The following is a 12585-nucleotide window of genomic DNA, read 5'->3' as shown; positions in this document are numbered from 1 at the left end:
AGCAACTTTTATTGACCAGTCCTTGAACACTTCTACCTTTAATAATACGCTTCTGCTAGAAAATGGCTCATTAGAATTCTAAGATGGGAGGGTATTGGAATTGTCTAAACAAGATGAGCAAGCTGATATGTCTTACTCCACATTAGTGACATTTTTCACGTTTTGGGGGTCAATGTTTGGGGGCCCGTACCTCCGAAACTAAGCGTTGTAGACCCCATGTACTTTAACACTTTTCACTCAGTTTGATCCAAAGAACACACCCTTTAATTTATGACATGCTTATCAGAAACACCCTGTATATTTGAAACCGTAATTTTAGGTTCCATCTGATTTTAAAAATGAAAACTTTTCATTAGTAGTCAAAAGATTAATTCTATCCCTTTAAAAATTGCACGCGTTTGCATTTTATTTGCTCTCAAAAATTGTCAATTTGGTTGAGAATTCAGCCCCATAAGGAGAATAAAATGGACAGAAAATCGTTGATAGCTGATAGCTTCGCAACATTTCCAATTTTAAAAAAGAAAATTTAAACTCAGCAAGCTAAAGTTTTTCAGATATCTAAGTATTAGAATCTCCTAAAAGCAAATATTAGTATTAGTATTAGAAAGTAAACCCTAGTATCAAGCTTGCATCCCTTAAAAAAATATTGATGGTGCCATTACTACTGAGAGCAAAACACTAGGGTAAATACTGTTGAAAAATACTTAGAGGAAATGAAAATTAGGTGAAAAAAACTAAGATAAGAATTTTTTAAAATAATTCATGTTTTCAAAAGTGAAAATTTTAATATCTGTACTACAGGCAATTAATTTCCTATTTTTATCTCATACACTTTCACATCTTTGCCTACAATGACAGTTTTTATTAATATCTGTTACTTCAGTCTTAATATTAATTAAAATTGTTTAGAACCCATTGGAGAGAAAATGCTTTAGAGCGTTGCGCGTCTATCGGTAATCTAGCTTCATTACCAGTCGTCGTTAATCTAGCTCAATTACCAATCGCCGGTAATCTAGCTCAATTACAAGTCGCCGGTAATCTAGCTCAATTACAAGTCGCCGGTAATCTAGCTCAATTACAAGTCGCCGGTAATCTAGCTCAATTACCAGTCGCCGGTAATCTAGCTCAATTACCAGTTGCCGGTAATCTAGCTTAATTACCAGTCCTCGGTAATCTAGCTTAATTACCAGTCCTCGGTAATCTAGCTTAATTACCAGTCCTCGGTAATCTAACTTAATTACCAGTCCTCGGTAATCTAACTTAATTACCAGTCCTCGGTAATCTAACTTAATTACCAGTCCTCGGTAATCTAACTTAATTACCAGTCCTCGGTAATCTAACTTAATTACCAGTCCTCGGTAATCAAACTTAATTACCAGTCCTCGGTAATCAAACTTAATTACCAGTCTACGGTAATCTAGCTAAATTACCAGTCGATGGTATGTATACAAAAGAGTTTGGGTACTAAAATACAATTAAGTATATTAATAACCTAATGATAAGGTTAGTCTATTCATACAACGTAGACAAAATTCGTTTTTGTTTAGTTTAACTGCAAAACGATCACTATTCGATGTTTATCTTGCATATTTACAACTTTTCTTGATAAAAACGAGTTTGGGTACTGTACTAAAATACAATAAAGTATAATAATAGCTTAATGATAAGGTTAATCTGTTCTTACAACGTAGACAAAATTCGTTTTAGTTTAGTTTAACTTCAAAACGATTACTCTTTGATGTTTATCTTGTATTAGGATTTCCGCCTTTCATTTTTAGCTACATCGTAGTATACGATAGGCTCTTAGTTTGACACGAGAAATAGTAGTAGTAGTAGTTGTGGCCGGGGTTTTCGCTTTCGTTATTTTTTAGCTTAAAAGTAACTCGATACTACCTCAAACCACCCATAGGGTTAACTGAGCTTGCTTACATGTTTTATTGTAATTAAAATGTTTTCAGATCGTACCCAGGAATGGAACCCAGGTCATTCGCGCAGTAATAAGACACTGAATCACTGAGTCATAGAGACTTGATATAACATACGAGTTTTTATCCTTTAGTTTATCTCTAAATGGTCGGGGATAGGGGGGCAAAACCCTCTTTTTTGTGGGGTTGGACACTTCTGAATTTGTATCTTTGGGATCTTTCAATTCATTTTCTTTTTACCTCTCCGTGTGACGTAGTCCAGGAGAGGTTCTGTAACGGCCGTGTCTGTCTGTCTGTCTGTCTGTGTGTGTGTCTGTCTGTCTGTCCGTTGTTACACCCACGTGACCGCGTTCGCAGTTTGCGTATCGGAGCAAACGTGTTCGCCATTTCCGAACTGCTTTCACAGTCACGGAAATGGCTCCTCTACTTGAGTTCTCACACCACCATCTTCTGATCTTTGTCCATCCCACATGAACACCAGCCTGGTACTTATCTGGCTTCCAACACCATCATCTTCTGTTCTTTGTCAATCCCACATTGACACCAGTCTGCACTTACACTGGCTTCTAATCACCACCATCCACTGGTCTTCCGTCTATTCCACATAGACACCAATCTGTATCATTGGCTTCTACTCCATTATCATCGTTTGGTTTTAGGATATACGCGGCGATCAGCTAGGGTTACGAGAAACGTCTAGCCTCCCTAAGGTGGGATCGGCCACCAAAGGTTTTCGCAATTGCGCTTTTTCCTTACTATTATAATGGAATCGAATCGTATATATACCCCAAAATTTGAAGAAAGCGGGAAGAGGGGTACCCTTCACTTTAAACGTCAATATTAGCAAAGTTTGAGAAGATAATAGGTATAACTTTATTTTAAACGATTTAACTATTATTAATGTTAATTATTGAAGATTAAAATAATTAAAAATAATTATATTTATTTAAATATTAAAGATAAACCTCTCGTACAAAGAGAGATTATCACTGCCTCCTGTATCAACCAAGGCCCGTGCATGCGATATATTTCCTTCATTGCCTCCTATATCTACCAAGGCCCGTGCATGCGATATATTTCCTTCATTGCCTCCTGTATCTATCAAGGCCCGTGCATTGTGATATATTTCATTCATTGCCTCCTATATATATAAAGGATGAGGGCAAAAGTGTTTTCATTGGATAATTTTGTTTATATAATCTTCTCGACACGGAGAGGTAATATTTTGGTTTTCCCAACTTGTTATTTATGTGATAATTAAAAAGATAACGATGTGGCTACTATTACGAGCCAGCCCTTGGGTCGTCTTGTTTTAATAGCGTTTACAGTTAGGCCTATTACTAAATTTTCGCAAACAATTATTAGAAGCTTGACCTTTCAGAAGAAACAAGTTGGGAAAAAACCAAAGGACTTCCTCTCCGATTCAAGAGGAGGACTAACTTTAGTCTTAATTACCTAGATATTAAATTACTGTTCTTTATTGATTAGCAACTGAAGAAGTTAAAATTAATGAATTATTAAAGCAATATACAAAACAAGGTTACCACTTAAACATTTTCTTCTTTCTACCTCAACGATATTCTTAAATTCCTAGCATGATTGTTAAAATTTGTCAAAACCATAGCTGATTTATCTCTAGATGAAATTAAAGTTAGCTTAATTAATATGTAAATACACATTTCAAAATTTAATAAATAAAGATATTCTTGGATTATAGAATAAAAACCGAGGTTTATAGATATAAAACTAGTAAAGAAGGTAAAGCATTGAAATTCCAAAACTTATTTAAATAGTTTTCGTTTAACATTGTGAAAAAGAAAATAATAAGCAAAAATAGCAGGGAGTATTAACCAAGGAGAAGAAGCGGTATAAGAACTAGGTTGTCACTTATCTCAACAGTTCCTTGAATAAATTTAAGTGTGTGGTTCCGCCATTGGGATGCTAAAAAGACCAGAAGATGGTGGTGTTAGAAATCAATAATTTCAGATTAGTGTCTTTGTTGAATAACAATGACCAGAAGACGGGGGTGTTACTACTAAATAAGTACAGATTTGTCTTTTTGTGGAAAGGACGACCAACTAGAAAGATAAAGAAATAGTGGCTATAGTAAAGGCTCTTTCAGACGATCCAACTTTTTGGCTCAGCTCGATGGGTCAATAAGTTGTATCAACTTGCCCAACTTTTGAAGGGAAAAGTGAAATAAATCCTTCCTATTCACAGGACCAAACCTTTACCGCCAAATGGAACTTTTTAAGCGCCACCTACCTTGGCACTTACGAAATAACCCGCGAAAAAGGCTTTTTTCGTAATTGATTTTGATTGGCTGGAGAAATGAAATTAAAAAGTTGAGTCAGCAAAAAATTGGATCACTGATCCAATTTTTCCTAGCCAACTTTTTTGGTGACTCAACTCATCCAGCGTCTATTCACACGATCCAACTAGTTGATTCAACTCGAGTTGACCCATCAAGGTGATTCAAAAAGTTGGATCGTCTGAAAGAGCCTTAAGCATGAAAATTGGATTCAAAGTAGCTAACATAGTGAAATACAGTTTTCGAGAATTCGGCGAACTGTAACAGCGGTCCGGAATTAGGATTGGGAAACTGCAAACAGACACACACTTTGACGCGCATACACGATCGTAACACTAAACCTCTCCGTGACATATGCCACTAGGGGAGGTAAAACACGTAATCGAGTTTCATTGTTCAAAGATAAATCGATAAATGCTTTTAACTCCGTTTATAAGAGAGGAAAGCCAAAATTTCGTATGTTTAAAATTTGAAGTTCGCTATGGAAGGAACTCTTCGTATCACTTCGAATGCGGTGAGATAAAACTTTTTCGAAAAGATTCTGGTATATCTTAAGACAAAAGAAGTGCCATAGTTTGTAATAAGAAAGAATGCTAGCAAAGTAGGAAACTGCCAAAAAAACTAAAAATTAACGGACCATATCACTAAGGGCTTGACGAAAAGCGCTTTTTATTGAACTGACGTTGTTTTCGCGGGTGTAGAGTGTAATACCAATTCCCTGTTTCAATTCAAAACAGCAGTTTCAAAAATAGCGGTTGCGGATTTAGATATATCGTTTGTGGTTTTGGAAAATAGCAGTTTTTAACTTAAGTTTCGAAAATACCACAGTTTTCCTTATCTATAAAGTATCTAAAAAATCATAATTTTTCAAGTACAACCAACCCTAACCTTACTTGTCAAGTACAACCAAATTTAACCTTACTTATTACGTGCCACAAAACCTTACCTATCAATTACAACCAAACTTAACCTTACCCATCAAATACAACCAAACCATATCTGTCAAGTACATCTTAATCTAGCCCTACCTAACATAATACTATTGCGCTTTCAAATAACCAAATTTAACGTGATCAAGTTAACCTAGAAATATTTGGCTTCAAATAATCCAACCTACACCATCATAGACTACTATCTTTTTCTCATTCTGGTTATTATGGTCTTTATGGGACTCTTGCAACGGTACACCGAGTTTACGAGAACCGCTGTGTAGGGAACTGTCGTAACGGGAAAACTGCGTTTTCGGGAAACCGCTATTATGGGGTCGGCTCATATTAGCGCTTCCCGTATGTATCTGGTATCAGCTGTTCCAAAATAGCAACCATGATACAAAACAGCTTCGTGGTTCAAAGCTGCCGTTTTAGAAAGAGCGGCTGCTATTTGGGAAAAAGCAGTGCTTGAGTCGAGTTTTGAACAATTTTTAACCCTCCAGATTACCATACAACAAGATCATCATACGCTAACCTACCCTTACCTAAAAAATGGGGTTTAAAAATAAAACCTAACCATACCTAATACTTCTGGGGTTTATTTAACAAAACGTAACCTGACCTATGAATTGTAAATACCAAACCCGCGGTTGGGCTAAATTCATTAAAAACATTTGCGGGATTCGGTCTAATGGAATTCTTTGCAATGGGAATAAACAAAAAGAACACCCCAAGTACAAGTTATTTTGCAATCATTTACGAAAATACAGTGTTTTTGTACGGCTCAAACCAGGTCTCTAAAAGTCCCTTTCCTGCAAGGTCCTTAATCTACCCTAAAATAGGCATTTGACCTTTAATTAAATTGGCATATTTACCTAAAACCAGGAGCAGATGACAAAGGAGCCTCGGACGCTAGCTTCCATAATGTAGAGGGCAATGGGATCCACGAACGTCACGGTTATTAACCAAAATCATTACGCCAGTGCCACCTCTCGTAGGAAATTTGAGCTTTATTTTCCAACCAATAGCGTGGCTGCAAAGTCTCGCAAGGAGATCTGGGAAATCGCGTCTGGAGCCTCTTTTTAAAAATACGTATCGTCTGCTTGTAATTAGCCTAGGCCTAACGAGTATTAGAGTTAAAAAATGGATTTCAACGACTTTTTAATCTTTTTTTTAGACTAAAATTGATAATGAAAAGCCCAGCGAGTAACGTATGTACACTATTAAAAAACTAAAATGTGTTTCAGTGCCAAATTTTTCTAAATTTCTTCTTGAATTAAATGATAGCTACAAGAGGTTGGGAAAAGAAATCACTCACGATCTTTTAAAACCCAAAAAGTAAGAGACAGTGATTTCGTTTCCAACCTCTTGTAGCAGTCAATTAATTCCTACCTTTAAGGTCACAAAATGTAGTCTTATCTTTTATCTTAATACCAACGATTACAGCTGTTTGAATTAAGTAATTATATTGTGTATATTTATTTCGCGGTCGGGTAAGACGAACCTCAGTAGCAGGCTAGGAAATAAGACAGGTTTACAGGTCAAAAACCAGTTTATTAATAGCTCGGACCACTTGTTTAATTCAAAACGTGAGGGTCACTGGTCCCAATGACTAGTTTATTAATTCCTACTTTTATTAAAAATTGATATGGGGACCTCTTTAATTATTTTCATTTTAACATAAATTTCGACTCTAGGAGTCCAGTTGTGTATACAACCCTAAGCCGAGAGAGATTTTTTTAGAAGAGAGAACGACCACAAGTCCTGGGACCAGTAGAAAAATAAATAGGGGAAGGGTCACTGGTCCCGGGACCAGTTTCATATTTAAGACATCAGGGGTCACTGGTCCGGAGGACTAGTTCAGAAATAAACCTTATTTCCAAGCCTGCTCAGTAGTCACCGTTAGTCCGTTATTACAAAAAAAATTCCCAGCAGACTTTGGTGCCAGATATAATCCACCAAAAGCATTGTCTGCTATAATGTCTGATAGCGCCTCTATGGCAAACGATACCGCTACAGCTGTGACGTACGCGGGTCCCATTGCCCTCTATATTGTGGAAGCTAGCGTCCGAGACTCCTTTGTCATCTGCTCCTGCTAAAACCGTAGAAGAAATCATTTACTTAGTCGTTTGTGAAGGAAAAATATCTAGAAATACCTTTTTCCGTAAATAAGTAACGAAAACTCGTCCGTCTCTAAAGGCTGGTTTTCATTGGACTGAAACGCGAGAAAATCCGCGTGCCGCAAATGTTTAGGGAAAGGAAAGTGGTGGCCAATACGAAGCGACGAATGCGTGACGTCATAGGCTTGGTTTTGGACAGCTCCGGAGAGGTTTTTTGATGCCATTTTTTTTTCTTCAATTGAAGGCGTTTGTGTTGTGGACCTAAATTTGTAAAATTGTTTAGTTAACGAATTTGTTAAAGACGTTAGGCTTAATTTATATAATAGAAACTACCTGTTACCCGCGGCGTCGCTCGCATGAAATAAGAACTTCCATCAAAATGATATAAAGAACGGGTAGCTTTTACTTTTGACTAATATTTTTGTAGCACTCTAGGAGCAAAGCACTCGGCGTTGCTCGTCAGCCCGTCGGGACATTTTTTATTACTTTTCACGCGGACATTATTCCATAAAAAAGGGTTTTTAGGTTTTTGGCCGCCATTTAAAATGATGGCAACAAATCGAACCCAAAAGAACATTCAGTCCGTCTATAGGTTAAAGGAAACTAGTGTACTAAATATTTTTGAAATCGGTTGAAAAGCGCGGACTTTGTTGCATAGAGAAGATTTTTTACATTTCTGGGCGCCCTTTTTTAAGATGGCGGCGGATTGGAAAAATATTTCTTAGTACGCGCCTACAACTTATGAGTCACGTTCCTGCAAATTTTCAGCCTTCTAGGGCAAGCGGTTTGGGCTGGGCGTTGATTATCAGTCAGTCTGTCAGGGCTTTAATTTATATAGATATAGATGAACGTTTTCACAAAGACAACAGTCTAAGAAAATTGAAAGCTTGCTATTAATGCATTTTTAACATGCTTTGGTCTACACGAGTTCGTGCTCTTTCATATTTTGGTGAAAACGGATACAATACAATAGGGTGCATAATTTTGAAAGTAGGTTAAAGATGCAAATTAGTTTTACAAATGACCCCTTTTTGGTTCCTACTTTCAAAATTATGGTCCCTATTGTACTGTACCCCATTTTTGTGGTAAAAATTCCCTTTTTCCCTTATTTATAATTTAGATTTTGGTGGAGGTCCGTTTTGGTGACATAAAACTTTAATCTTTCATAATAAATATTTTTCTTAGTTCAAATTATTGATACATTATATAATGACATTGCCGCCAAAAAAAGTACTTCACAATAGCTACAACCATAATTGGTTTATCGATAGGTTATTATTACTTTCCTGTACAGAATAAATTCTATGATGAATGGGTGAAACAGCGGACACAACTTCCACTTGGAAAATCTTTAGCTGTGGACGTATTTGGTTTCGTTTTCACCAGACTAAAAGCTAAGTAATTGTTGCTTGTTTCTAAAGTTTCTAGAAAATTAGAACCATTTACTGGGAAAGTTTAGGGTAATGTAAATGTGCATTTTATTCTAATGCTAAGCACTAATTAAAAAGCTATGATCTTTTGGGCTACATCTTTAGGCTAGAATACGTGGCTGGTCCTGACAAGGAGATCGGGGTTATGAAATATGACGTCTTGCTCGACAATGTAACTTGTGCTTTCACGAAGTATCAGTGGAGAAGTATTTAGAAAAAACTCTTTATTTTCAGACGTCAGACATTTTAATTCAGAATATTAAACCGGAATGGAATATTTTCAACAATTTCAGCATAACGAGCCCCTTCTTAATTGCCGAACATGGCATTATATCACGGACCCCAAAAGTCACGCCACAAATGGAATACTCATTCGGATTTTCCAAGGAGGTATCAATTTCTTGCAATTTCAGCAACATCAATTCAGCTTATAGATCTGTTAATGCGAGCTATTACACAGTATAAGATCGCAAAATAATAATACTTTTAAAACACCGTGTTTGTCAGTACGAATGTGCTAAGATGGCGCAATTAAAATACACTCACAACTTTTAACACATTGCTAATGAATAAGGTGTTTCAATGATAGTCTTCTCATCATGCTAATACAAGTTAAGGGAAATAAATGCACTATTGATAATTCTTAAGTTCTACTACAGAAAAGAGAATGTTGAAAAACAATCAGAACATCCAATGTTCTTGCACTTATAGATTTGGATTTTTATCTTGTTGAGCTTTTCGTGTGTTACCATCTTCGGTTACTCATCCTACCAGTTTTTGAATCGGACGTTTGAGTCTGCACGGCCTTCGAAAACATTTTGGTCATTTTTTTGGGCATATGCGTCTATATTTTTATCCCAAGGTATAGGTTAAATAAAGGATCATATTTTGAAAGGTTTAACGCATTTGTTTTTTGAAGGAACATCGTTAATTCCTAATTTTGTCAATCAAAGAGTAGTTTTCGGTTTCTACCAGTTGTCTGTACTTGTCTTGATTTTGGCTTTGGGTGGAAATTTAAATTCGAAATATGCACTGACTAAACGAATCTACATCAACACTTTTTCGGATATTGCTAAATACCCAAATTTGAAAATTATTGCCCTTGACGGCTCTTTCGATAATGAGTTTATTAAGGTAATGTAACAAGATAGATACGTATTTCCACATCTTGTCCTAAACTGTCTGTGTTAAATAAAAATTACCGAAATACACTCCAAGTATCCTTCAAAGATATAGCAGTTCCTCTCACATTTCTATTTAATCCGAATTAGTTTTTAATTTTCCATGATTTATTCAATGCCAGATCTCTCCACATAATATCTTATTATTTAAAAAATATTCATTTAGAGTCAAAATAGTGATCCACTAATGAAAGCTTTGGATGATCGTATCATGACTCAAGGCGGCTATTGGGAATATGATAGATTCGAGAGGAAAATGTTTCAGCAAATTAATGAGAGTGAAGTAATATTGACCGACTTATCAAATATGGCGCAATGCTTAAATTATGTCAGTAGACACATGTCAGAACATTTGATTGAGAGAAGTTATTATGTCGGAAGTCAAAAATACATGGCGAGACCAGTCGTGTTTACCGTTAATAAGCACGCGCCAGGTCATCTCATAAGACAAGTCAATCTGAAGCAAGTTCTAACACGAAAGTGTATATTTTACATAAATAAAAAAATTATTATTTTACCAGGTTGACACGATTCTTCGAGACTTCTCAGAAGACGGTTTTAGAACGAGTATGGAACGTTGGGGATTTCTACGCTAAGCCACAGTCAGATCTATACGCAACCAGTTCCGGTTTCAAAACCTTGACAGTGCTAGACACACAATTGGCCCTAACGGTCATTGCAGTTGGCTTTTCATTCGCAGCCTTCACTTGCTTCTTGGAAATCATTATGAATTTAAAACAATAAAGATGTCATAGTCGAAATTGAATTAATTTACTAAGTTACGCAAACGTGACAGTTTGAACATTTATATCTTTTTCGCCTTCTTTATTGTCTATAATTTTGTGTACGATGTTAGTAAATTTTTAAAAGTGTAGATTTTAGAATGTAAATAAAGTCTCTGAAGTAGGTCAATAAAGTAACATTAAAAGCTGTCTTTGCATTGGAGAAAAGTTAAAGACAAGATCCGTTAGCTGATGATCGACATATTAAATTTTTTTCAATTCTAAAGACAATATTATAAAACTAATTTTTCATACGCCGAAATCCTTGCTCTGTAATACTTCCATAGCGGCGTATATTATCGGTTTTGTTTATTTATTCGAGAAAAGATTTGAGACTGTTGCACCATCATGTTTACAAAGTTCTTCTCAAATATGCGCCGCTTCCCCAGTGAAGGTGAAAAGCTACTATACAGTGGTCTAGAGCTCCTTACATTCTCCTATTTCCAAACAACCAATAAATCAAAGTCCCATTAGCAACGTCACTACGCTAAAAACAAGTTGGGCGGTATTTCGCGGCTAGTTTGAATTTCAAAATATCTAACGTACTTTTCTTAATTTTAAACGTTTTAATTCGCTTTATTTTTTGCCTCACATATTTTTAGGCACATTTTTTTTAGCTAAAACTGCCCTCATCTTGTACAAGTCAGAAAACATTGATAGTATCACTTTAAATAATTCTCCTCCGAAAACTGTGATTATCCATTCTGGGTCGAGTGAGTTACAAGTAGAGATAGGGATCACAGTATTCGATGATTTGTTTCCCTAATTTCGTCACCAGGAGACGTCCCTCTACCATTTTGCGAACAATGACCAATCAGAACAAATATCATTTTTCAGAACGAAGGGACTTAACGTGGTACCTGGGTGGATGACGAGCTACGTTAATGCTCAGAGACTTGTCATTATAATCCGGGGATCGTAGTTTGTTCCTAATCGGTTGAACGTTAGGGTGCGGTAATTTAATAGTTTCTATCCCACCTCAATCAACATGTTTTGTACATTGAAATGACGCTTTATATGTTCTAATTAGTTAAATGTTAATCAGTCAATCGCACATTCATTAATGATCCAACCTTATGGTTTTCTAGCAAACTGACCATTACCACGTGACCGACCCACCGGAGTCACTTATAACTCTCATCATGTAACAAAAAGGAAATATTTTTTAAGTATTTTTTAATATTTTTGAAAAACCCCTTTCCTAGAGTTAAACCAGCTGGGATTCATATAATTTTAGAAGCAGGATTAGAGAACAGTTAGCTTTTACTTCAGCCCCACTCATAGGCCAGGATAAAGCCCATCCCTTCAACACGAAACGAAAATTTTAAATCATCTTATTGGCTCACTTCAACTACGTTTTGATGACTTTGCATTGATGACGTAGTTCCTTTTACCTCTGTCTTTCGGGTATTCCTCGGACTTTTACCCATTCGTTTTAATGGCATATAGGCGCAAAGTATAGCTAATAAAGGTATTGAGTCCCGAATGTCAAATTGGAATCTTCTTCACCTAACCTAACGTGAGGCTGGGTGTTCGAATCTGGCCTTCACTTCAGCCCAAGGTCAAAATATTTGGGTACCCTTTCATCCGTTTCAATCCCTAAAAATAGGGGAGGGGGCACTTCGGGCCAAATTTAGGGCAATAGTTGTCAGAAACGTTTCCAAATGTCTCTGTTTGTATATTTGAGTGACAGGGTGGGTTAGCTAAACGAGTGCGGCAGGGTGGATTAGCTAAACGAGTGCGACAGGGTGGATTAGCTGAACGAGTGCGACAGGGTTGATTAGCTAAACGAGTGCGACAGGGTGGATTAGCTAAACGAGTGCGACAGGGTGGATTAGCTAAACGAGTGCGACAGGGTGGGTTAGCTAAACGAGTGCGACAGGGTGGGTTAGCTAAACGAGTGCGAC

The 12585-nt window shown here is 36.6% G+C and overlaps 1 protein-coding gene across 1 annotated transcript; it reads left to right on the top strand.

Annotated features, from left to right (window-relative positions):
* Nucleotides 1-4661: 4661 nt before the first annotated feature.
* Nucleotides 4662-10830, top strand: LOC149708735 (glutamate receptor ionotropic, kainate 1-like). Its single transcript, XM_089864263.1, has 8 exons — nt 4662-4750; nt 8580-8683; nt 8821-8887; nt 8950-9105; nt 9427-9577; nt 9635-9849; nt 10063-10358; nt 10418-10830. Exons 1-8 carry the CDS (start codon nt 4718-4720, stop codon nt 10638-10640), a joined length of 1245 nt encoding a protein of 414 aa, XP_089720389.1. The 5' UTR covers nt 4662-4717; the 3' UTR covers nt 10641-10830.
* The last annotated feature ends 1755 nt before the right edge of the window (nt 10831-12585 follow it).

Source organism: Phalangium opilio, unplaced genomic scaffold, assembly GCF_054372755.1.
Source record: "Phalangium opilio isolate 3A_F unplaced genomic scaffold, DU_Popi_V2 ptg000013l_1, whole genome shotgun sequence".
Classification (NCBI taxonomy): domain Eukaryota; kingdom Metazoa; phylum Arthropoda; class Arachnida; order Opiliones; family Phalangiidae; genus Phalangium; species Phalangium opilio.
The sequence above is the reverse complement of the archived record's forward strand: the minus strand, read 5'-3'. Positions and strand labels throughout refer to the sequence as shown.

What these genes read in the sequence shown, in the direction of transcription:
- LOC149708735 (XM_089864263.1), top strand. Translation starts at nt 4,718, where the DNA reads ATGGAAGGAACTCTTCGTATCACTTCGAATGCG. An exon ending in TTCACCAGACTAAAAGCTAA is followed by an intron (nt 8,684 to 8,820) that starts GTAATTGTTGCT and finishes CTACATCTTTAG; the next exon opens with GCTAGAATACGTGGCTGGTC. An exon ending in TCGATAATGAGTTTATTAAG is followed by an intron (nt 9,850 to 10,062) that starts GTAATGTAACAA and finishes ATATTCATTTAG; the next exon opens with AGTCAAAATAGTGATCCACT.